General features: G+C 41.9%; 1 protein-coding gene across 1 annotated transcript in view; it reads left to right on the top strand.

Annotated features, from left to right (window-relative positions):
* Positions 1-27,350, top strand: part of TMEFF1 (transmembrane protein with EGF like and two follistatin like domains 1) — a 98,360-nt gene that overhangs the window by 5,407 nt on the left and 65,603 nt on the right. The window contains exon 2 of the mRNA XM_055123570.1: positions 22,340-22,449. Coding sequence (XP_054979545.1) covers positions 22,340-22,449 — 110 coding nt within the window. The remainder of the gene's footprint in view (positions 1-22,339; positions 22,450-27,350) is intronic.

Here is a 27,350-nt window from a genome sequence, read left to right as displayed (position 1 = left end):
AAGTGCGATTTGTTTGGATCAGACAGCAGATTGAAAAAAAAAAAAACTAACTGTATTCCATCACTGTCCACTCTTGGTACCACTTAGATGTTAATTCTTTGCAGTTGAAGTTTTCCTCCCTGGCACTCATGACAGTGTTTGAGTGGTGGTGTACTCGAAGTTGGCCTCGAAGCATGGTTTTTTTTTTTTAATGAATCATCCGGGAGCTACAGTTACAGACTTAAAAACTTTTGTGATTATGTTTCAGTCATACAGTGTTTAAGTACCCATCCCTCCATCAGTGCCCATTCTCCACCACCAATGCTCCTAGTATCCCTTCCGCCACCCCACTACTTCCCACCTCCTGTCTCTGTGGCAGGCACATTCCCTCTTACTCTTGCTCTCCTTTTGGGAATTACAGTTACTCGCAGCATGTTTAATACAAACTATGTATGAATTGTAAGGAAAATAAGCCCGTATCACATTATAAATTGGTTAAAAAGTTAGTCATTTTGCTGGTAGGAAGTTTTCAACATCCAACTCTATGGTTACATGCCTATTATTTTCTGGTAGTGAATAACATTCGGATGGAAAGCATCAATTCATAATTCTGTTGCCTCAAGGAAGGAGGGAAAACTTTTCTGTTTAACCAAAAATACTAGAAGGCAAACCATTTACCACTGGAGAGATAGCACAGCGATAGAGCCTTTGCCTTGCACGCAGCCGACCCTTCCATCCCTCTCAGAGAGCCTGGCAATCTACTGAGAGTATCCCGCCCGCATGGCAGAGCCTGGCAAGCTACCCGTGTATTCGATATGCCAAAAAACAGTAACAACGAGTGTCACAATGGGGACGTTACTGGTGCCCGCTCGAGCAAATTGATGAATAAGGGGACGGCAGTGCTACAGTGCTACTCTCCTCTGCCAGGTTTCCATGCTGCTAATTACTTTAAAAAGTATTATACTTGTAAAAATTACAGATACTTTATATAAATACATATACAATTTTCATTTTTAGCATATTCATATAATAATAAAACATTAAAATACCAATTATTTTTTATTTATATTTTTTACTTTGAAATAAACCATATAGAAGCCTAAAAAATGCAAAAAGCACCCAAGTGGCTCTAAGCTTTAGCTTGAGTTCAAATGAACTCCTTTATCAGAGTTTACCAAAGGGTCTGGCCCTCCCACTCCCCAGACCGCCCCCTGCCATGAGAGTATCCTGGGAATACAAAGTTTTGTTTAGGGAACAAAACAAAACAAAAACAACAAAAAAGTTTCCTGCTCAACTAAAGAGAACAACAAAGTTTTGAAATACATGATTATGTGAAAAAAGAACTTAATATTCATGAGACCATATACTCTTGTGACTTTAGACACGAAGAATGAAGCATGTGTAACATGAAGAAAGTTAATTTGGATTCCTTTTTGGCGAGGGTGTTTGAGAAGCACAAATGAGCCTGAATATGTGAGACATTTCTATATTAGGGAATGTTGTTAAGAGGTAGAAAATATACTGAGAGAAAAATAAGTCACATTTGGTGATAGACATAGGGTAGAACCTTTGATCTAATTTTAAAAAGTGTCTTGGAAGTTAGAAGTCCCTGGATTGTGATACAGTGGTAAGGATGGTACAAATGGATGTTATAAAAACTTCAGAAAAGATGGCTTTAGAGATAGTCAAGTGGGTAGGGTGCCATGTCTTACTTTGCAGGCAGCTGACCTAGGTTTGATCTCTGGAACCCGGTACCCAGCAACCCCCACCCCACATATACACAATTTCAGATTAATAGAAATGCCTTATTAGTTGGGAGCTCAAGTAAAAAGTGAGTTTTCCCTAATTAGAGTGGAATCTTGGTAATGGTACATTTAGATCCTTAGTCAATTTTGATTGAATGCTGCTAAGTATAGTCTAATATAATAAATGTTAAAAGAAATATATGAGAAGTCTTCTTTGTCTTCAAAATCCTTACATTCCAACAGGGATGATTAGCTTTTTGTTGAATAGTGACAGCACTGGAACTTTTACAAGGTGTACAATTAAGTGATTTTTAGTATATTCACAAAATTGTATTATATCATGCCTTTTAAATTCCAAAATATTGTTTATCACTCCCCAATGTAATCCCAGAGAAATCCCTTACATTCCATGTTCTCTCTCTATTCTCTCCTTCTCTTCCTTCCTCCCCCCTATCCCTGTACTACCTCCACAGCCCTGGATTTGATTTTTTTTTGGGGGGGGGAGGTGGGGGCAGGGGTGGGGGAGATTTCACCTGGCGGTGCTCAGGATCTATTTCAGGCTCTGTGCTCAGGAATGACTTCTGCTGAACTCAGGGGATTTTAGGGGATGTTGGGAATCAAGCCTGGGTTGGTTGTCAGTGAGTCAAGAGCCCTGCCCACTATACGGTCTCTCTCCAGCTACTCTGTACTTGATTTTTTTTTTTTTTTTTTTTTTTTTGCTTTTTGGGTCACACCTGGCGATGCACAGGGGTTACTCCTGGCTCTGCACTCAGGAATTACCCCTGGCGGTGCTCAGGGGACCATATGGGATGCTGGGATTCGAACTCAGGTCGGCCGCGTGCAAGGCAAATGCCCTACCCGCTGTGCTATCACTCCAGCCCCCTGTACTTGATTTTTAAACATCCTGGATTAAGCATTCACTTAGTAACCATACTAATTCCCACAGCACACATGCTCAAACTGGTAGTTTTCCTGTTGTATCATTTGATTTCTCTGCTTCTAAGAGAGTCAGTTGTGTTTATTCTCATACTTATACTAGTGGTATTTGCTAGTATAATTGATAAATATTACCAAAATTGATGAGATATGATTGCAAAACATTGTTTTTATAAAATACTTAGCAAAGGATTGATAAAGGCAAGAAGCTGAAATAATTGCCTTTCAACAAATTATATTGTGGTCAAGATAACTCAAACAGATTTGGGAATTCCTGTAAATTTCCAGAAGGATTCTGTTCCTAGAGAAGTTAGCAAGCATTTTTTTTTGGCGGGGGAGGAGGGAGTTTGGGAGGTCACAGCCAGCGGTGCTTGGGTCGGGGAAATATGTAGTATGGGGGATCAAACCTGGGTCTTCTGTATTTACATACAAGGCAAGCTCCTTAACCCCTGGACACTCTCTAGCCTCATCTCTGTTCTATTTTATTTATTTTGCTTTTGGGCCACACCTGGTGATGCTCAGAAGTTACGTCTGGCTTTGCATTTAGGAATCACTCCTGGTGCTGCTCAGGGGACCATAGAGGATGCCTGGGATCGAACTCAGGTCTGCTGCGACTGTGTACAAGGAACGCACCTTACCCACTGTACTATCTCTTCAGCACCTCTGTCTTCTTTAAAGGAAAAGGAAATGGAGCTTATGGATAATGGGTGTGGATTTTAGGTATAGTTTATCCAAGAAAACAGGGTAACTGCATTTGACAGACCATGAGTGGAAAAAAAAAAAAAGGTCTTGAAACTTCATGGAAAAGTACGTATTTATAGGTTTGAGGTTAAGAATGTTTAAATATATATTACATGAAAATAATTTCCTCAAACATGAAAGCTTACAACTATCTCACAGTGATTCAATTATAAACATTAAAAAGAAAAAGAAAATAATTTTCTTAACTTGAATTTTTACTCCTTGGGATTCCTTCAGGAAGACAGATTTGGTGTCGAGGGAATAATTCTGATGTGCAGGAATCAAGAAACTAGTTTCTTGGGTAAGCTGGGCTTTACGGGCAAGTAGACTATCACTTGAAACACTCAGCACACTTTTGCCTGAGGCCTGTGTGCTTGATGTCCCTTTTGTCTGGAACTTTCTTGTCCCAGTTACTTATCCCCTCAAGTTCTTTGGGTCCTTAACCTTACACTGTTTGAATGATGCCTTAATAATGTGGTTATTTCTTTTTTTTCCCTCTTTTTAAAAATATTTTATTTTCTAAGTTTTTTTTTATTGAATCACTGTGAGATAGACCTTTACAAAGCTGTTCATGATTAGGTTTCAGTCATTCAGTGTTCCAACACCCATCCCTCTACCAGTGTTCATTTCCCACCACCAGTGTCCCCAGTTTCTCTCCCGACACGCCCCCCCCCACCCCGCCTGCCTCTATGGCAAGTACTTCTCTCTCTGTCTCTGTCTGTCTCTGTCTGTCTCTCTCCTCTCTCACATTTTTTTTTTGGATTTGAGGTCACACCCGGCGATACTCAGGGGTTACTCCTGGCTTGCACTCAGGAATTACTCATGGCAGTGCTCAGGGGACCATATGGGATGCTGGGATTTGAACCTGGGTCGGCTGTGTGCAAGGCAAATGCCCTACCCGCTGTGCTATTGCTCCAGCCCCAAGGTTTGGTTCCTCTCTTTCATTTTTGGGCATTGTGGTTTGCAATACAGATTCTGAAAGGTTGTCGTATATATCCCTTTACCTACTTTTGCACTTCATTCTTGTCCAGAGTGATAATTTCCAACTATCATTGTCATGCTGGTTCCTTCTATATCTTACTAATCCTCCACCTCACACACACTTGTAGTAGATTCCAACCATTAAACAGTCCTTGCCCTTGTTTTCCCTGGCCTTGGATATTAATATTCTGCTATATATATTTGATATGCTAGAAATGAATGCAGTCATTCTATATCTCCTTCTCTTGATAATTTATTATTTATAATAATGATATAATCCATTTTAAAGCAAATTTTATAACTTCATTTATCCTAACAACTTCACCGTATTCCATTGTGTCCATGTACCATAGTTTCTTTATCCATTCGTCCGTTCTCGGGCACTCAGGTTGTTTCCAGATTCTGACTGTTGTGAATAGTACTGCAATGAACATAGGAGTGCAGATGATGTTTCTACTCTGTGTCTTTGTATTCCCAGGATATATTCCCAGGAGTGGTATTGCTGCGTCAAATGGGAGCTCAATATCTAGTTTTTTGAGGAATGTCCAGATTGTTTTATTATGGTCTTTTCTACCTCCCATCACTCCTTTTCCTTTCCCACCCTTATCTTTCTTCTTTTCTGCTCATGCCACCACTCCCCCACCCTTCCCAAATACCTTTTCCAGTGTGATCTACTTGGATATGTGTCAGTTATTATCTGTCTCCTCTATGTACATCCATATGGTTAGGGATTGTCCCCCCCTTCTATCCACAGTGCCTTAGGATAGGGTCTGCAATGAAATTAGGTAACCAAGGAGAGTGCATAGGTACTCTAGGCTAAGGAAGTAGCATTTGAAAATGCAAAAGAAGAGGATAATGAAGGGACTGTTTTAGGATTTGGGGATTAAGGTAGGAGATGAATCATGCCTTGCTCTACCACATTTATGGAAGGCCTTATAGGTTAAGCTGAAGAGTTGGCATTTGCACTGAAGATAGGAAACTTTTTTTTTTTTTGCTTTTTGGGTCACACCCAGTGATGCACAGGGGTCACTTCTGGCTCATGCACTCAGGAATTACTCCTGGTGGTGCTCGGGGGACCATATGGGATGCTGGGATTTGAACCCGGGTTGGCTGCGTGCAAGGCAGATGCCCTACCCACTGTGCTATCACTCCAGCCCCGAAGATAGGAAACTTTTAAAGGATTTGAATGATACTGTGAAAGTAAAAACTGGGAGCATGATTAAAGGTAACAGTGGAAAGAAATTACTGTATACAATCTAAAAAATTAGTTTTTGACGATTAAAAATCTGATTTTTTTCTGTCCTAAATAGTGTTAGTGACACTGGGCTCTTGTTTCCATAGGCACAAGTGAGAAATGAACTGTGTGTATATGCTAGTCCCCACCCAGTATATATGCCCAGACACACACTGTATATGCCCAGACACACATGTGTCTATGTTGTCTGTCTACACACATGGAGACACATGGACCCACACATGCACATACTAGTACCATGTTTTATGCCTCATCTACTGACGGGCATTTGGGGTACATCCACTTTCTTGCCTGTTATGATTCATGTTGTTATAGTATTCATGTACACATTTTTGTGTAGACATAGGTTTTCCATTTGGGTTTGTACTCAGGAGTGGACTGACTAGCTGGGTTCCATGGTAAATCAGGGTTTTATATTTTGAGGAACTGCCAGAATTCTCAAGAGCAACTGCACCATTTTTCATTTCTACCGGCAATATATTAAGACCATTTTTTTCATATTCTGTCCAACACTGGCTATTGTTAAAAATTATAACCTATAGTCTTTTAGATTTCTATTTTTAAATTTCTAATTTCCCCTTTATGTGTAGTTTCTTCATAGCATTTAAATCCTCATTTTCTTTTAACCTGTGTTGGGAGATAATGTCAGCCCTTCTTTCCTCCTTCCTTTTTTCATTGTTAGAAATATTGTTTTAACAGAACTGTTTTTTTAAATTATTATTATTCCTACTATTAGTTCCATTGTTAGCTCCTCTCTTGGGAGAACAAGGCATCTAGAAGTTGACATACTTCTTTTCTGCTGTACTTTGAAACTCTGTGTTTAAAACTTAAAATTCTCTCAGCATTTGCTTTTAGTTTTTTAGATGATTTGCTGTTAATCTTTTGCTACTTGAATCCATTTTTTATGGGTGTCATATTTTTTATGGCTCAGTTGTTTCATCATTTTTTGAAAAGTCATTCTAGGTTCTGAAGTTCTTAACATATTCTTCTGTCTTTAAAAATTTTGGCAGGTATTATGTTTTTAGTAACAGCTTCATTTCTCTCATTTTTGTTCAGAATCTTTTCCGTGGTTAGAAAGAGAGAAATCCCATACCTTTTTCTTTGTTATAAAATGGATATTTGATGATAAAATTTGAGTAATATAAAAAATAAAGTCTGTGATTATTATCATTTCCCCCTGTAATACCTTTATGCTTATGCTGAAATTATTTTATACCAGAAAAATTCTGAACTGTTTCCTGATGTACATCATTTCTCATTTTCTATCCTGGATGCACTGTTGTTCACAGGCTTGATCTCCTCCTGGCATACATATTTTTGTTTGTTTTATTTGGGCCATTCCCAGTTGTGCTTAGGGGTTACTCCTTATTCATTGCTCATCCCTGCCTCTCAAAATGCTTGAGGGTCCAGGTGATGCCTGGGATTGAACATATATTGTTGCCTTTGAGTTCTCTCAGTCCCTCACCTTTCAGGAGTTTTGTATTGTTTGGGGGCCTTACCCGAGTGTACTCTGGGGCTACTCCTGGCTCTTTGCTTGGGGGTGTCCCAGTGGCACTCAAGAGACCATGTGGTGCTGGGGATCAGAGCTGAGCTTCCTTCATGCACAGCATGTGCTCAGCCTTTTAAATGATTTCTCTGGCCCTCATTTTTTTGCCCCCTCTCACACATGCATTGATATCAGGCTACTCCTGGCTGTGTACTCAGGAGTGACCCTTGTCTGTACCCAGGGAACCACATGTAGTGCCAGGGAATTGAATTGGTGGCCAAGTGCTTTACTCCCAGTACTATTGCTCTGATCCTTATTTTTAGGATTTTTAAGTTTATTTTGCCTTGTCAGTTTTGATTTAATACCATCTTACCCAGTCAACTGATGATATTCCTATAGCGTCGATGTGTTTTTTATAGCCTCATTGATTATTTAGATTCAGATTATTTATTGTTCAAATTAGCTCAACCTTTGTTTAGTGGCTTGTGTTCTTTTTTTTAGCTGGGGGAGTGGGAGTGAGGTCTTCCAAGCAGTGTTAAAGAGCCAAGGGCCCTTCCCGGTGATTCTGGGCCATGAGGCAGATGATTTAATGTAAGGGGCCCGAAGATGCAGTGCTGTTTGGGCCCTGTCATGCCTGGGTTTACCTAGGCCATCTCCAGGGCTGCATCCAGTGATGCTCAGAGGACCAGGCACTTTGTCATCTTTCCTGCCCCTTATTTAAATTTTTCTCTTTAAAATGAGATGCAGTTGTGCTTATCATTGTTTTCTTTAACTAGACCATAAACACTTCTTAACTCAAGCCTAGTCTTTGCTTTTAATTCTTTAAAAGTTAAAAAAAAATTGAATCACCTCTGAGTTACAAAGTAATTTCGTGATTGAGTTTCAGGTGTACAGTATTCCAACACCCATCCCTTCACCAGTGCCCACTACCTTCCACCGGTGTTCCCAGTCACCCCCACCCCACTAGTTTTTAATTTTTAATCATTTCACACTCATTTGCTGGGGTTTAGGTTGTGTTGTGTCTTCCCTGCCCCTTTTCCTTCCTTCCCCCTGTTGAGGTTGTGATGGCGGATGGTTGCACACACGCAGGTTCCCGTGCTCACAGTTGGCCCCTCTCTGTGCTGACGTGGGGGTCCGCTCCTTGTAGTGACTCTGCTGGGGGTTCACACTGTTAGTGTTCACCATGGTTCTGTCCTGGTGCTCACACAACAGGGTTCAAGCTGTGCTTATTTTATATATATATATATATATATATACACACACACACACACACACACACATTATATATAGATTTACTTTTGGGAGCTGGGGTTTCTCAAAGAAAATTGAGTGGTTGGCCAAGATCATTTTGTTACTTAAAATAATTGGAATTCCAAGTCTGAAACTTTTTCTAATTTATTTTTGTGAAGTCCATTTTTTTCTTTTGGGTGGGGTCACACCCAGTGGTACTCAAGGCTCACTCCTGGCTCTGCACTCTGGGGTCATTCTTGATGGGAGTTGAGGGACCATTTTGGGTGCCAAGGATCACGGGTAGGCTGTGTGCAAGGCAGGTGCCATACCTGTTGTCCTGTTGCTCTGGGCCCTGTGAAGTTTTTAAAAAACCCTTTGAAAATTATTTGGTATCAGCCTTTCTAGTGTGATCTTACAGGCTCTATAGATTTTTGCCTTTGTGGATGACTTCTCTGGGTTCTGGTTACCTTCTAGTTCATTCATTTAATATTGACGTTAAGAAATACAGGTAGAAAAAAAAAGAAATACAGGTAGAAGTAGAACCAGACGATGTTCAGGTTTATTTAATATTAAAAAATTCTTGATTATGTTGAATTATTTGCAAAATCTTAAATTACATATGTAAAGAAACTATAAAATATACATTAAATTATAACTCATTGTTTTATAACTGGTTTATGGCCTCTCCACATCACTGTGTTTCTACCACATGTTTTAATGGCTACATAGTATTCTTTAATAATTTAATTTATTCCCAGTAGATGGCTACTTAGGTTGTTTTACACCTCACTATTATAAAAATGCTCATGTTTAAAATCTTGCATATATATAAATATATATAGTTTGGGGGCTACACTCAATGACTATACTCAGGGATCACTTCAAGAGCTGTTCAAATATATATATTCAAATCACTGTGAGATGCAGTCACAAAGCTTTTGTGTTTGAGTTTCAGTCATACAATGATCGAACACCTATTCTCCACCAGTGTACATTTTCCACCACTAATACTAATGTCCTCAGTATCCCTCCCTCCACTGCCACCTGCCCCCTTCCCATCAGTCTCAGCCCTCCCTCTGCCTCTATGGCAAACAATTTCCCTCTTATTCTCTCTCTACTTTTGGGCATTACGGTTGCAATACAGATACTGAGAGACCATCATGTTTGGTCCTTTGTCTACTTCAGTGTACATCTTCCATCCTGAGCGATTCCTCTAACCATCATTGACTTAGTGATTCCTTCTCTATCCCAGTTCCCTTCTCCCCCTGCTCATGAAACAAGTGTCCAGTCACAGAGGAATCTTCCTGGCTCTTGTCTCTGCTGTCCTTGGATGTTAATCTCATATTACCGCATATATATGTATATATATTTATTTATTATTATTTTTTAAATGTTTATTAGTGAAACACTGTGTGGTACAGTTGTAGACATAAACTTTTGTGATTACATTTCAGTCATACAATGATTGAGTACCCATCCCTCCACCAGTGCCCATTCTCCACCACCGATGATCCCAGTATCCCTGCCACCACTCCCACCCCATCCACCCCCCACCCCGCCTCTGTGGCAGGGCATTCCCTTTTGCTCTCTCTCTCTCCTTTTGGGTGTTGTGGTTTGCAATAGAGGTATTGAGCGGCCATTGTGTTCGGTCTGTAGTCTACTTTCAGCCCCCATCTCCCATCTCGAACGGATCCTCCAGACCCTCTCTACTTGGTGTTTCTCTCTCTATTTGGACTGCTTTTCCCCCAGCATGTGCAGCCAGCTTCCAAGCCATGGAACAAACCTCCTCGTCCTCATCTCTACTATCCTTGGGTATTAGTCTCCCATTCTGTTACTTTATATTCCACAGATGAGTGCAATCTTTCTCTGTCTCTCCCTCTCTTTCTGACTCATTTCACTTAGCATGATACTTTCCGTGTTACCACATACATATTTTTGTATGTTTTCTGTTCCCTAGCCCTATTCTGATTTCTTTTTTTTTAATTTATTTTATTTTATTTTATTTTTTTGCTTTTTGGGTCACACCCGGCGATGCACAGGGGTCACTCCTGGCTCATGCACTCAGGAATTGCCCCTGGTGGTGCTCAGGGGACCATATGGGATGCTGGGATTCGAACCCGGGTCGGCCGCATGCAAGGCAAACGCCCTACCCGCTGTGCTATCGCTCCAGCCCCGTCTATTCTGATTTCTTAGGTATAGAAAAGTCCTAGGAGGAACAGTGAAAACTTCCATATATACTCCTCATCATCCTGTGAAAGGTTGTGTTCAGTTAACCTTCCCACAGTTTGAGTGCTCAGTTTCCCACAGTCCCAGAATTGCTAATGAAAGAAATAGTGGCTAATGCTTAATATAGCACTTAAATGTATTAATGTGCTGCCCAGAGTGCGTTATGTTCACTGAATTGTCCGTCAGCATTCTGAGGGGAAGTGCAGTTCTGGTCCCCCTTCTGCAGATGAGGGAATGGCGGTACTGCCTAGTGAATTACTAAAGTCACTTAGTGGTTGTGACAGAATCAGGCCATCTTTGTGCTCTTCTCTAAGGCTTGCCTCTTAAATCCAAATTAGAATGCATGCCCGTGTTTCTTTTTTTTTAAATTTTTTTTTAGTACTTTCCAAAATCTAAGTATGTGATTATCTATACTTATGTATTAATTTTGATGGTGGCTTCATCCAGCAGTGCTTGGGTCCCAACAGGCCCATACCTCGTGGTTCTGGGAATAACAGGCAGTGGTGGGTTTTGAACTCAGGGATTCGTACACTTGTGCTCTATCCCTAGGCCTATATCCCTGGCCCTAAGAAGACCCAGGAGCCCCTCCTGGCAATTCTCAGCAAGCCAGGTTGGCTGTTCAGTGCAAGGCCAGAAAATGTAGTACTGCTTAGACCATGTGGTGCCTGGGGAAACCTGGGTTCCGCTGGTGGTGCTCAGGGACCTTCTGGGCTACACCTGGCAGTGCCAGGGTGGAGAGGTGGGGAGGCCTCTAATATGCGCCCCGTATGCACAGGGGACCATGTGCTTCCAGGGATCTAATAGGACCAGCTGCATGCAAGGCAAGTGCCTTAACTCCCTTTACTATCTCTTCAGACCCTTTATCTGATGTGAAAAATTATTATTATTTATTGTTTGTTTGGGGCCACATCTGACGATCTTTAAGGGTTATCCCTTGCTCTGCACTCAGGAATTACTCCTGGCAGTGCTTGGGGCACCATATGGAATGATGGGGAGTGAGCCTGAGTCAGCCATGTGCATGGCAAGCTTCCTACCCGTACTATCTCTACAGCCAAAGTTCAACATTTAAGAGTATACAGTTCATTATTTAAATGATAATATAGGCATTATCACTGTCTACTAATTATAGAACATTTCCATCAAACCTGCCTCCCTAATTTCCATACTATCAACAGCTTAATCCAATTACTTTTCTACCTATCTAACCAGAGATTTTTTTTTTTCTTTTTGGGTCACACCCAGTGATGCTCAGGGGTTACTCCTGGCTTTGCACTCAGGAATTACTCCTGGCGGTGCTTGGGGGACCATATGGGATGCCGGGGATTGAACCCGGGTCGGCCGAGTGCAAGGCAAACGCCCTACCCGCTGTGCTATCGCTCCGGCCCCCTAACCAGAGATTTTGTTTATAAGTTTACTTATTCTGTTTATTTTATTTAAGTGTAACCATATAATAATGGTGGGCTGAGGGGGCATGTGGGGTGCATATAATATGTGGCCATTTGTACCTATATTCTTTTTAAAAGAACCCTATGCTATATGCTACAGCTTCTAATTGTTCTAATTTTAAAAGTAATTGAAGTTGTAAAACTAGTGGTCGAGAAAAAAATACAGAATAAAGTTCAAGTTCTGCCAAGAGATAACTGTGGTTCATAATTTGGTGTATTTGCTTTCCAGCTTTTTTGAAAAGCAGGCATTAAAACATAAACTGTTGTAACCTTTAAAACCCTGACTTCAAAATGTAATGTGCCTGGGACCAGAGAGGTAGTCTAGGTCAAGGTGCTTGCCTGGCATACCACCAATTTGGGTTTGATCCTAGCACTGCACAGGTCCCTCTCCCCCTACCCAGCCCCCAGCACCACCAGGAATGATTCCTGAGCACAGAGCCAAGGGTAAGCCCTGAGCATGCCAGAATTCACATTCTGCATATGTCGTGTCAGAAAATTAGGAGATTTTTCATCATTATTTTTTAATAACTGCAGCATACCAGATTCTGTTTATGAGCCTGTGAGAGGGAAGCATACTGGTGTGTTGCCAGGCTAGGAGAGGGGGGTTTCAGCAAGGGGGAGGTGCGGGAGAGGGTGTCCGAAAGCGGGGAGGGTCTCAGTTGGAGTGAGCACTGGATTGGTTGGGCCAGGAAGTTGGGTGGGTACCGTTAACACACACCTCAGAATGTTCCCCTTCTTGCTAATCCTGCAATAGATGTCCTCCCTGTCACCTTGCCTGAAGCAGCCTGACACAGCCGGGAATGATCCGAGGTGTGGGGGTGGAAGATTGACTTGATCAAAGTGGTGTTTAACAAAGATAGCTTGGCAGTAGTATGCAGAGGGGGATGAAAAATATCGGAGTCAGATAATTGTGTGGTATATGTGAAATTTCTTCTGTTAAATATAGCCTAGAGAAGTTCTAGTCATCTGTGCTGCTCATGCTTTTTAATATTAGTATAACCTGCTTGTGGTTTTTATATTATGAGATAATGAATATGGTTCATTTTCTCATATTTTTATAGTAGAGATGACTAATGTATTATGGTTAGCTTACTAAACAAGTTGAAGAGAATATAATTTCTAATTCATTTCCTTGGCTGGGACTGAAATAAGCATTTATGAAATATATTGTTTGATTTTTTACCATGAAGTAGCTAGTCATTTGTATCATTAAGAGTGTCCCTAAGATGGATTGAAAGGAAATGATTCTTTTTTTGCGTGGTGGTGGCGGGGGAGGCGGGCGGCGGGCACACACCTGGTGATGCGCAGGACTTACTCCTGTCTCTGCACTTGGAAATCACTCAAGGTGGGCTGGGGCGAGGGGGCGTATGGGGTGCATGCTGTATATTGAACCCAGCAAGGCTGCCCTCAAGGCAAGCACTTTACCCACTGTAGTATTGCTTCAGGCCCCTGAAAAGAAACGATTCTTTGTTATTTATTTATCATAGGCCCTGCAAGTTTCCCTAATAACTATATTTTTGGAAGATGTTATTATCCTCAAAGGTGGAAGAACTTGCATTGGGATCCTTTTTGACCCCAAAACTCATGCATTATCTGCTATGTAGCAGATTGCTCTAGGGTTGTGTTTGAAATCTCATCTTCCCTTCCCATAAAATATAACTTACATAGAAACTTGAAAAGAGGAAAAAACAATCCATTGTCCAACTGGCATAAACATAGTCCCTGTTACTATTTTTTTGTATGTGTTTTTTTCATACAGAATCATAGTGCATGAGTATGTGTAATTTTGTCTTCTGTTCTTTTATTTTGTCTATCTGTCCTATATTGCAGCATTTTTTTTCTTCTTTTTGGGTCATACCTGGCGATGCACAGGGGTTACTCCTGGCTCTGCACTCAGGAATTACTCCTGGCGGTGCTTAGGGGACCATATGGGATGCTGGGATTCAAAGCCGGGTTGGCCATGTGCAAGGCAAATGCCCTACCCGCTCTGCTATTGCTCCAGCCCCTGCACCATTTTTTTTGACTACTATTTTGTTTTGTTTTGGAGGCCATCCCCAGTAGTGCTCAGGGTTCACTCCTGATAGTGCTCAGGGACCACATGTGGTGTGGAAATTGACTCGAATCAGTTGCATGCAAGGCAAGCATCCTACCCCCTGTACTATTTCTCCATTGCCTCCCAGTACATTTTTATATTACCACAAACTATAATGCCTTTAAAACAGCCGTATAGTATTCCTTGATTGTACCATAACATTTTCTGCTGTGGGATATTTTGAATGCTTAAGTGTTTTAAGTGTTTCCACTGGTTTTACTCTGAAGATTGTTGGGCTGTGTCAGACACAGATAACAGGGTGAGGAACAAACTTGACTTGTTCGTCAGCGAAATGTGGTCCAGTGGGGACTTCCTTTGATGTGTTCCTTCTTTACTTTTCAAGTTGGCTTTTCCCAAATGCTTTTAACAACTAGATAATTTAATAAACCCACTGAAATTGCCTTCTTACAAGGTAAAAAAGTTTGAATGTGTCCAGTGGTGAATCCATAAGGGTTCCCAGTAGAGCACAGCGTGACAAGTACTTAGAGAACATCATAGGACTATTCGTAGCAGTGCTCTGAAGCCTGGGCACACAGCACTGGCAAAAGCATGAGGTGACTTTAATTTGGTTGGGAACACCAGGTTTGAAGACTTGAAGTGGTGGCAGGCTCCGAGGGATAATGCCAACGAGAGACACCTTGACCCGGGGCATGCTGAGTGCTGAGGCGAGAACAATTTTATACCTAGTAGGAGCCTATGTTTTGGGAGGCCACACATGGTACCAGGGATGCAGCCTGGTTTAGTCCCTGGGCCCTGTACTGTGTCCTAGGCCCTAGCAAATTTTATTTTATTTTTGGGGGGAATTTTGGGACTTCCCCAACAGTGCTTAGGGTCTATTCCTGGCTACATCCTGATGCCTTCAGATTCTCGTAGTTAATGAAGAACAGTTTTTAAAGTGGGCAAGGCGCTTGCCTCGCAGGCCACAAACCTGGCTTCGATCCCAGAACGTCATTTGGTTCCCTAAGCTTGCCAGGAGTGATTCCTGAGCAGAGAGCCAGGAATAAGCCCTGAGCACTGCAAGGTGTGACCCCCCAAACAAAGCAAATATTGTGATCCATTTAGTGCAGATAGTCTACTGAGCACAGAGCCAGGAGCAGCCCTGAGTACCACAAGGTGTAGTTCCAACACTCCCTTAAAAATTAAAGGCACATTTAATTTTAATGTGCCTTAAAAATTAAGACAAATTTTGATTTTTGAGGGACAGGGCGCAGTACTGCTGTGCCAGCAGGTACTCAGAGAGCCTAGGGACCACTCTCAGTGGTACTTGGTTGACCAGGCTGGTGTTTCAGGGCTGTTGCCTGAAGATTGTGCTTGTTTTGTGCTGCTCAGGCCTGGTGGTGCCAGGGGCTGCCGGGCCAGGCTGGCCGTGCTTGCGGACCTCTAGGGCCATAGCTGATGATGCTTTGGGAGGCCACGTGGTACCAGGGATAGAGCCTGGTTCATTCCCTGGGCCCTAGCAAATTTTATTTTATTTTATTTTGTTTTGGGGAGGGGGAATGGACTTTCCCCAGCAATGATTAGGGGCAATTCTTGGCTCTCTGGTTAGGTGTGACCCCTGGCAATGCCCAGGGGAGCATAGGCAGTGTCGGAGATGTGAGCTGAGGGTTTGAACTGGGTCGTGCAAAGGCCAAGTGCTTTACCTTCTGTGCTATCTCTCTGGTCTGAAGCTTTATTCTTGAAGAATTGTATAATGGGCAGATTTGTAACCAGAGCAAAATATTTCTGTTTTAGACTAGTCTCTGAGTGCTTTATGTAAAGTATTTCTGTTGCGATAATTGATTTTTGAGGACCTTCATAGTGGCTCGTCATTTTGCTGAATTTCCATTTTGGGCTCAGGAAGGCAGGTGTGTAATCATCCTCATCATTGACAGGTGCCCTCTTGATGCCTGGTTCTATACAGAATACTTGAAAAGAAATAGTATCCAGAAGATGATCTCAAAATAGAATTTCTTTTGCACTGAGCTTGAGCTTGGGTAAAGTTTTAAAAAAAAATTGTGCATCAGGACTAATCATCTTCTTAATAAATTAATTTTATCATATGGACTGATGTAGAACAGAATTACTTATTTAAGGCCTTTGCTTTAAAATATTTATTTTAGAATTGGAAAGATAATACTGTGGGTAAGGTGCTTGCCTTGCATGCTGCTAATGTGGGTTCGATCTCCTGCACTTTGCGTAGTTCCCTGGAGTGACCCCGAGTGCAGAACCAGGAGTGAGACCTGAGCACGGTTGGGTGAGAACCCCCTCCCAAAAGAAACTAATCTTCTCTCCCCAAATATTCATTTTAACTTGACATGCAATCATATGACACATGACCAATAGTGTCTTCAGTCAAGGCATTATTTATGTGTTTATTTCTTGAAATAGTAAGTTTGGGAGGATGGGATTTAAGGATCATGTGGTGATTCCTCTTTCTGCACTCTTGCTCCTCATGTTCCTGCTCTCCCACTTTTAACTGGTGTCTTTCTCATTTTTCACATCTATAAGATGGCCGCTGCCACATTAGCTAAGGTGTATGTTCTCTGTGCGGGGACAGAATGGAAGAGCGGGAAGAAAGGACAGTTCTTGTGTATAAGTGGTGGCACAGGGCAAGGAAGACTGCGGAATAGAGATGGGTTAGCTGAATACCTTGTTTCCCTGAGCACAGTTGTGGCTCCCTTACTCAGCAAGAAGAGAACAGACCCGAGGAAGAAAGGAGAACAGATGTGATGTATTGTGATTAACACCATAAAACCATCTAAAATGTACAGTGATGAGCTTGTGACATTTAAGGTCTTGTGTTCTTCACAAGAGCACTCGAATTTTTCTCCTAAAACTCCGTTTCAGTTGTGTTGGGGCCACATCTGGTGATGCTCCAAGGCTACTCCCAGTTCAGTGCTTGGGGTTGCTTCTTGCAGTGCTTTTGGGATCTTGTCCTGGGGCTCATGTGCTCCTGCTCTTTGCACCATCTCTCTAGTCCTCCATTATTTTTTTTTCTGTTGTTGTTGTTAGCCAGCAAGGAAATACTCTTAAATAATTTAGAAGGTGCAGGCAGTATTTCTCAATCTTTTCCTGATCATGGTCCCCTTCCAGCTTTGTTTCCTTCCGGTGGTCCCAATGTCCGGCCGGCTGCTCTTCCCCCACCCCAAACTCTCCAGTTTACGCCTGATTTTTGCCTGAGGGTCCCTTGTAATATTCTGGGTGCTCACACGGGACCATTTGGGCCCTAGTTGAGAAATATAACCAAAAAGAGGAAAAAGTCTCAGTTGACTTTATCCCTAGCCCTTGTACATCTTGTGGTTGTGGGCTTTGGAGATCAGACGCTGTGCTTGCAGTATTGCCACACATCTGGCTGTGTGCTGGAGCCTCCGTTCTCTGTGGAGGCACTGAGGGTACCAGTGAGCAGAGCTGTAGGGATTGTGCTCCATGAAAGGATGCAGGCGGCACCAGGGGTTGAATTCGGAGCCTCACGCTTGCCAGGCAGGTGATGTTTTGCTGTTGCACTGTCTTGAGTCCCTGGAAATAAATGTTTCATTTGATTTTAAGAAAGGCACACCTTACGGATACCAGTATCCCTATAGAAGGTAATTTAGGAGCCACTTATATTATACAACTTAGAATAATATAATTTATAATGTATCGTGTAATGGTTTAAGATATAATTGTCTAGCCTCAGTTTTCCTAGGTGAAAACCTTGCCTTCTCTCTTTTAATATTCCTTTTTGTGAGCAATTATAACATTTTCCGATGAATTTTCTTTTTTGCAGGGGGGCACACCAGTGGTGCTCAGAACTTATTCCTGACCCTGCTCAGGGATCACTCCTGGCAGGCTGGGTGTTGAGCCTGAGTCTGCTGCGTGCAAGAAAGTGTTGTACCTTCTGGGCCAACTCTCCAGTCCATCTCTTCTAAATTTTTATTATCTTTCATTAGTATATGATGGAAAAGTTGGTTGGTGGTTTTTTTTTTGGGGGTCACACCCAGCATTGCACAGGGGTTACTTGTAGATCACGCACTCAGGAATTACTCCTGGCAATGCTTGGGGGACCATATGGGATGCTGGGAATCGAACCAGGGTCGGCTGCATGCAAGGCAAACGCCCTACCCGCTGTGCTATCGCTCCAGCCCCCATGATGGAAAAGTTTTACTAATTTTTCGAAGTCAATACAAATCTTTTTATGGCTTTTTTGTGGGGGAGGGTTGTCATATCCAGCTGTGCCCAAGAGTTACTCCTGGCTCTGCACTCAGGAATCACTCCTGGTGGTGCTTGGGGGACCATATGGGATGCTGGTGATTGAACCCAGGTGGGGCTGCGTGCAAAGCAAATGCCCTACCCGCTGTACTATTGCTCTGGCCCCAAATCAGATCTTTTTGAAACTTCACTCTTTGCTTCAACTCCACTTTATAGTCTATTTTTTGAAACTCCTGGAGCAGCCATAACATGTATAATACGTTCTAAAACTATTGGTCCTACTGGATTTATCAGTGTTAGCAAGATCATAGTTTTTAGCATATCAATGTGTTAAACCTAGTATTAGCTATAGTAGTTAATTCCTTCCTGAACTGGCTAAGCATGTTAATATAATGTGTATAACACATTAATGTACATGAAAGCAGTACAGATGTGGTAGCAAGATAGGCATGAAATAAAACATGACTAATAACCCGTGTGATCAGAATTTCATAACTTCTCTTCATGCCAGTTAAACTTTGGACCTTTCTCTTCCCCATGATGCTCCCCCTATATTTTTCCCTCATTTATAATTGGTGTGTCAACACATGGGGTTTGATGTGGGCTCACCTGGGTGTTCTGGTCACCCCCACGTGACGTGTCTTTTCTTGTATTCCTCATTCTCGTGCTTGTGAATTGGTACTTCTGTGCTGGACACTGCAGTCTCCTTAGCCTTGCGTTATTTGTCCTGCAAGGGAACAAATTGAGGGGTCCCAGCCTCTCCCGCCTCGTGTTATATCTTGTTATGTGGGCAGAGGTCGTTAAGGCTTCTTGCTTCATTTGGAGTTTTAGTGAAAGCTGTTCTCCAGCTTCTCTTTGTAGCCCTTTTGTAGCATGAGGGGGTCATGATGCTGGGCTGGGGAAGTACTACAGCAGGTGATTGATATTGCTCCGTGCTCAGGATATTCCTCCTGTTCAAGCTTTATTGGACTAAGCTTATTTGCCTGTTTAGTAAGGATAATTGTTCTCCCAAAGTGTTCCTTAATCCCTCATACAAATAGATGTCTGAATAAAACTCTGTCTCCAGACATATGTGGCCTAGATGCTTAGTGTCTAGATTACTATCCTGTTGTCCTTTTTTTTTTCCTTGTTTCACTTCTGGTGGTGCTCAGGGCCTACTCTCAGCTCAGTGCCTGAGAATTGCTACCAGTGGTGCTTGAAAGACCACGCAGTGTTGAAGATGAAATCTAGGTCTCCCACATGCAAAACGCATGCTACTCCTGCCGAGTTCTCTCTCTCCTGCCCTATCTCACTAAACTTTAAAAATAGAATAGTTAAGATATAACTTGGGCCAGAAAAAGAGTGCAGTGGTTTGGGTGCTTGTCTTGCATGTGTCTGACCCAGCTTTGATCTCCGGTGCCACATATGGTCCTCTGAATCTGCCAGAAGTAAGCTTGAGCACAGAGCTAGGAATAAGTCTAGAGCACCACAGGATGTGGCTCCAAACTAAAGCCAAAGCAAACAGCGGTACTCAGAGATCTCCGGTGCTCAGGAACCTCTAAGGCTGCATCCAGCTGTACTCAAAGGACCATCTGGGGTCAGCTGCATACAGGACACACACCTTAATCACTCTCTTAAACCACCTCTCAGACACAATGTTTTATTTCTTAAATTGTATAATTCTTACTTATTTCCAAGGTCCTTAAGGTTGGTTAAGCTTGTAGATAAACAAAATGGTGCATTCTTTTTCTCAACATTTTTTTGTGTGTGTTTTTGGGGGCTGGAGTGATAGCGCAGCAGGTAGGTCATTTGTCTTGCACTCGGCCAACCTGGGTTTGATTCCTCCACCCCTCTTGGAGAGCCCGGCAAGCTACTGAGAGTATTTCGCCTGCACAGCAGAGCCTGGCAAGCTACCCGTGGCATATTCGATATGCCAAAAACAGTAACAACAAGTCTCACGATGGAGACGTTACTGGTGTCCGCTGGAGCAAATTGATGAACAACGGGATGACAGTGACAGTGACAGTGTGTTTTTGAATCACACAAGGTAGTGCTCAGGGACTACTCCTGGCTTGGTGCTTGGAGATTGAACCTGGGTCTCCCGCATATGCTTTAGCCTATTAAGCTATCACCCTGACCCTCTTTAGCAATCTTTGTTAGTATGTTGTTATTTTTGAGTTTCAGGATGTAGGTTACCTAATTGGATCTGGACCGCTTTATGGTATCCAGGTAGAGAACAGGAAGAAAAAAGCCCAAATCCTATACTTCGAATTGAACCTCAAGAGCAAATGCAAATGGTCAAGGGAGTAAGAGGAATGAACCAGTATTAGGAGATATGAACTAAGAACATGAGGCCTTCATAGCAAAGGTTGAAAGGAACTCAAGGATGCTTATCTGTGCCCATGAAACAGTAAGAACACAAAGTAACTTTAGTTACTAACTCAGGTACTGGTGATTATCATCTGCATGGGGACTTGGGGATTTGACTGCCTGCTCCTCAGAAGGGTCATCTAGGAGTAGGGCCTCAGATAGCATGGCGGAACGGGATTAAAGGAGGCAATGTGATGTCACTGGGACTGTCTGGTTATAGCACTTACTTGACTCAGTCTGCTGTGTTCTGCTTTGAAATCTGGGCATAGAAAAACAGCCAGGGATGAGGGATTGCTACAAGCTACTTCCTGAGATCTGTTTTCAGTATCTCACCTTGATCTAAAAGCTGTAGGAGATCTTGAGATCTTCCCAGGGGCTCACAGATACTGAGTTTCAGGAGCTAATTTAGACCTTCCTGCTTCTAGACTCTTGTGTTTACCATTAACTGGGGTAAGTTGAATTTTTTTTTCATTTTGTTTTTGTTTTGGGGCCACGCCCAATGGTCCTTCAGGCTTATTCCTGGGTCTGTACCCAGGAATTACTCCTGGTAGTGCTCAGGGGACCATATGGGATGCAGGGGATCAAACCTGTGTGAGCCATGTGGAAGGCAGGCACCCTACCCATTGTACATCTCTTCAACCCCTACATTTTTTTTTTTTGGTGGGTGGGGGATTTTGAGCCATACCTGGCTGTGTTAGGGCTTGCACCTCATAAATTAATCAGTGTATCTCTTATACCAATAAGGAGAATATGAAAATTAATTTATAATGGTTTATTTAATCTACATAATTGGCTATTTATAAGGTTTCCTATGAAGCTTACTTTGATGTTTTCGGAGCAAGATTAAAATGGCCACAGAATGCTAGTTTTGTTGATGGATTCTGCTTCTAGGGAAGTCATTTAACTGTTTATTTTATTTTGGGGCCATATTCAACTGTACTGGGGGCTTACTCCTTGCTTTGTGCTTAGGGGTTATTCCTGGTGTTGCTCAGAAACCACAAGGATCTGGGATCAAACCCGGGTTGGTCATGTGACAGTAGATACCTATTGTGCTTTCTCTCTGGCCCCATTTTGCAGTTTTAATTCTAGTAAGACTTTGAATATAATTCTGTGTAAAAAAAGTACCGTATACATTTATTTTTATGAAATTTAGGTTACCCTTATAATTCCTTGTAATTAAAATAGTCTAGTGTGAATGATCACCCAAAACTTATTATGGAAACCAAGAGTTATCGTTCCCTTTAATTATTACGTTATTCTCAAAAGTAAATCATTAGAAAAATAATTTGGAATAGGAAGATAGTAGTAAGAAGATTATGTTAAGCTGGCCAAAATAGAAAAATTCAATAGATTTGAATTTAAGTATAGTATAAAATCCTGATAATTTGAATTTCATTTTGGTTTTGAATTACTTTTAGACATATTGTTCTGTGAAATTTTCTTTGGGGAATACTGAAGGTTTTGTGTTTTAAAGAACTAGCTTTTTGTGGCTCAACTTGTTTATATTATGTATGTATAGGGTGGGAGTGCTGCGGATCAGATCAAAACCAGGTTTTACGAACTTACTTTTTGTATTTTAGGTCTTATACTTATAAATGAAATGCTTATCACATTTTAAGGATTTTTCCCCTTTCATTTATATGTATGTCTGGATTTTAAAAAAGGCTAACATACGTTATATATATATCTGTACATCCTCTTTTACAGAATTAAACGTGAGGGACTCTGATGTGAGAGGCTGTGATGAAGCATCTTGTAAATATGGAGGAATCTGTAAAGAAGATGGAGATGGTTTGAAATGTGCCTGCCAGTTTCAGGTGAGGAAAAACCAAACCTACATGGAAAAAAACCGACTTTTTTTCTAGTTTTAAGTCTGTGTCTTCACATTGGAAAGCTTAAGACACTTGGAGTCCCTCAAGGGAGTTGGGTTTATGGCACAACTTTATGATTTATTTTCTTTGATATAGGATATTGCACTTTGATATAGGATAACACAGCGGGTAGGGCGTTTGCCTTGCATGTGGCCGACCTGGGTTCGATTCCTCTGCCCCCTCAGAGAGCCCCGGCAAGCTACCGAGAGTATCCTGCCCGCATGGCAGAGCCTGGCAAGCTCGATATGCCAAAAACAGTACCAACTAGTCTCACAATGGAGACGTTACTGGTGGCCACTCGAGCAAATCGATGAACAATGGGATGACAGTGACAGTGACAGATATAGGATATTATTATTTGTACTTTCCTTCTTTCCTTGAATGAAGAGGGAAGTCTGGGAAAGCCCCTCAACTCCCTAAACCATTTAAAAAGGAATCACATAGAAAGTGGGCTTGCTTCTTTAAAAGAAAGTTTCGGTGTATATGGTGTATGTAAAGCTTTCACTTTTTTTTTTTAACTTAACTTTCCTTTTTTTTTTTTGCTTTGGGGATATACTTGCAGTGTGCTTGGGCTACTTTCAGATTGGTGCTCAGAGATTGCTTCTGGTGATGCTCAGGGAAGCCATGCAATTCAGGGGAGTGGGAGCTGGGCCCCCTGCAAGCAAAGCGTTTGTTCCCTCAGCCTGTTAAACCATCTATCTGGCCCTGATTTTCCATTTTTACACTAAGTAATTTTTTTTTGCTGACTTACAGATTCAGTAAACCTTCTGTTATCTCCATTCTGTCTATTCAGTGAGTTTAAATTTTTTAAATTTTTATTTATTTAGTTTTTTTGCTTTTTGGGTCACACCCGGTGATGCTCAGGGGTTACTCCTGGCTTTGCACTCAGGAATTACTCCTGGTGGTGCTTGAGGGACCCTATGGGATGCCGGGGTTCGAACCTGGGTCGGCCGAGTGCCCTACCTGCTGTACAATCGCTCCGGACCCCTTCAGTGAGTTTTAAATTGGAGACCTTTCTAGAATTGTAGTTTCTATGCATCTGCTGAGATCTCATAAATGTTCTCTGATTACAAGCATGTTTTTCTCGGTCAGAGATATTGCCATCATTTGCTGCTTAACGATGTTTTGACTAATAAATAACACACCACAGGGGCTGGAGCGATAGCATAGCGGGTAGGGCGTTTGCCTTGCATGCGGCCAACTCGGGTTCGAATCCCAGCATCCCATATGGTCCCCTGAGCACCGCCAGGAATAATTCCTGAGTGCAAAGCCAGGAGTAACCCCTGTGCATCGCCGGGTGTGACCCAAAAAGAAAGAAAAAAACACACCACATATGTAATGGTGGTGTGTAGAAGGCTGTATGCCATCTCTGTTTGTGTAATTATACTTCATAAGTTTGCACAAGAAAAAATATACGAGAATGTATTTCTTGTGTTCAGGAATATATATGTCATTTAATATACAACAAAAACATACAAGAATGTAATGACAGAACACATACCTGTCCTTAAAGCAGTAAATCATGGTATTGTTGCTTAACTGTTTGCTAATTTCAGCATCTCAACGATCATCTCTGTTGATTGTCCTTCTACTTGATAAAAGACACTCCTTCTACTTGATAAAAGACTGTGTCTTCCTATTTCATCACCATCATCATCATCATTATCATCATCATTCCGTTGATCTTCGAATTTCTCGAGTGGTCTCAGTAACGTCTCCACTCGTCCTAGCCCTGATATTTTAGAAGCTTCTCCTTACTTGTCCTTCCCAATGATGCCACATTGGAGACTCTTTCAGGGTCAGGGGAATGAGACCTAGCATTGTTACTGGTTTTGGCATATGAATACACCATGGGGAGTTTTCAAGGCTCTCCCACGTGGGCAGGAAACTCCCGGTAGCTTGCCAGGTTCTCCCAGAGGGAGAAGTAGGCTATAAGATGTCGAGTGATGGCTTCGCTTCCGGGAACTTGGTTTTAAGTCTCTGGATGTTGGTTGTTGGTGGGATTACACGGTGCCGGGGGCCTGTTTCATATTACAGTAAATTTTGTAAATTTTTTTAAGGGGGCAGACCACACTTGATGGTGATCAGGGACCGTGCCGAGGACTGAATCCAGGGTCCCCACATGCAAAGCATGCTGCACGCCAACTCTGTGCTTTCTCTCTTTCCAGGGATTTGAATTCACCCTACTCTTTGTGAATGCATATTAGAGTATTTGAATTGTGTATTCTTCTACTGAAGAATGTTGTCATTTGAAAAGCAGTTAAATTGGCTGAATTCAAACTGCAGACTGCCTTCCTTGTTTCTAGTTGTCCTGAACTCTGTGATGTACAGTTACAAACTTATGAACTTTTGTGTTTGCATTTTACTCATACAGTGATCGTTTACCCATCCCTCCACCAGTGCCCATTCACCTCCACCAGTGATCCCAGTATCCCTCTCACCATCTCCACCCCATCCCCCACCACCCCACCCTGCCTCTGTGGCAGGGCATTCCCCTTTGTTCTCTCTCCTTTTGGGTGTTGTAGTTTGCAGTAGAGGTATTGAGTGACCATCATGTTTCGTCTATAGTCTACTTTCAGCCCACATCTTCCAACCCGAATGGGTCCTCCTGACATCCTCTACTTGGTGTTCCCTTCTCTATCTGACCTGCCTTTTCCCCCAGCATGTGAGGCTAGTTTCCAAGCTGTGGGGGAGACCTCCTAATCCTTATCTCTACAACTCTTGGGTGTTAGTCTCCCACTATGTTAATTTATATTCCACAGATGAGTGCAATCTTTCTCTGTCTGTCCCTCTCTTTCTGACTCATTTCACTTAACATGATACTTTCCATGTAGATCCACTTACATACAAATTTCATGACTTTATCTTTTCTAACAGCTGCATAGTATTCCACTGTGTAGATGTACCAGAGTTTCTATAACGAGTCATCTATTTTTGGGCACTCTGGTTTTTTCCAGATTGTGGCTATTGTAAACAGTGCTGCAATGAACATAGAAATGCAGATGTCATTTCTACTATACCTTTTTGACTCTCTGGGATATATTCCCAGGAGTGTTATTGCTGGGTCAAATGGAAGCTCAATTTCTAATTTTTTGAGAATCGTCCATATTGTTTTCCGAAAGGGCTGAACCAGTTGGCATTCCCACCAGCAGTGAAGGAGAGTCCCTTTCTCCCCACATCCATGCCAACAGTGGTTGCTTTTGTTCTTTTAGATGTGGGCCAGTCTCTGTGATGTGAAATGATATCTCACTGTTGTTTTAATCTGCATCTCCCTGATGATTAGTGACATAGAGCATTTTCTCATGTGTCTTTTAGCCATTTGAATTTCTTCTTTGAGAAAATTTCTGTTCATTTCCATCCTCCATTTTTTGGTGGGGTTGGGAGTTTTCTTCTTGTAGAGTTCAACCAGTGCCTTGTATATCCTTGATATCAACCCCTTATCAGATGTGTATTGGGTGAATATCCTTTCCCATTATGTAGACTGTATTTTGGTCACTGTTTCTTTTGAGGTGCAGAAGCTTCTTAGTTTAAAGTAGTCCCATTTGTTTATCTGTTTTCACTTGCTTACCTTATTTTTTAAACTTAAACAGCTAGAAAATCTTCTCATGATTTGTCCTTTGCATTTTTATCTTGTAGCAAAGCAGAAAAGAGAAATAAAAATTAGAAGTTGAGATCAGTAGGCATTTATCCAGTGCTTGCTCTATGTTAGGAGGTAGGCTCTACACTGGCTATAAAAAGGTTTGAAGATAAGTTGCTTGCCTTGTAGGAGCAAATTGCCTAAAGGCATACAGCATGATTTGCTCCTGTTGCTGAGTAAACCTTTCTTTCACTACTCTGCCTTCTAATATGCTAGTAAATGTCTTCAGGTTTCATTGAGGTTCTTGCCAGTTGAACAGTAACTGCATTGCCCACTAAATACTTCTGGATGCTTTAGCCATATCCTTCATTAGAAAAAACTGACTTACACAATTCAGTATCCTTTCAGTGCTAATACAAGCTTCTGGGGCATAATTTAAACACAACAGGATTTAAATAAAGTCTAAGATTGCTTTCTTCAATTTGCTGGAAAGAACTATATTTTTACTACGTACATTTAGCTACTCTTATGAGTTTCACATGAAGAAAAAGGACTAATATTGCATCTTCCCGTTATGATTTGGGTGATAAAAAAATGGGTGTCTCCGACTCCCCCCACTTTGTTCTCATTGTAATTCTGTGCACTGTGTATCTTTGTTCTTGAATTTAATAGTGGTTACTATTGTGAGGTGCCATCCAGTAGGGTGTAAGTAAGAATAAAGAAAGAGAGGGGAAAAGAGACGTATCACAGAAATCGGCTTACTTGATTATGGAGACAGGGAAATTCTATGATCAGATCCTGAAAGCTGGAGGCCTAGGGAAGGTACCAGTATAGATCCAGTCCTAGTTTGAAGGCCTGGAAATAGGGGAGTTTGTGTAAGTCCCAGTCTGTGTCTGGTGGCTAAAGAGCCACAAGACCAATGCCCTGGCTCAACACAGTGAATTTCCCTTTTTTTCCTTTCTGTCCAATTTAGGCACACAGTGGATTGAATGGTGGCCACCCACATTGGACAATCCAGTAATTCAAATGTTAATCTCATCCAGAACCACTTTCATAGAGACCCGGAAATTATGTGTCATCTCAGCATCTTAGGGGCCCTTCCAGCTTGTCACATAAAATTAACCATCCCAATATTGTCGTATTTTCTTCTTTGCTGTGTTCAGCACAGTTTCTGACACATGAAAGGTACACATTAAATGCTTGAATGAGTGTGGTTTCAGAGTTGTACACTACTGCACTTTTCTAATCTGTTTCAAATCACCTTCTTCTA

This window comes from Sorex araneus, chromosome 1, assembly GCF_027595985.1.
Source record: "Sorex araneus isolate mSorAra2 chromosome 1, mSorAra2.pri, whole genome shotgun sequence".
Taxonomy (NCBI): domain Eukaryota; kingdom Metazoa; phylum Chordata; class Mammalia; order Eulipotyphla; family Soricidae; genus Sorex; species Sorex araneus.
This window is presented reverse-complemented; position numbering and strand designations above follow the sequence as displayed.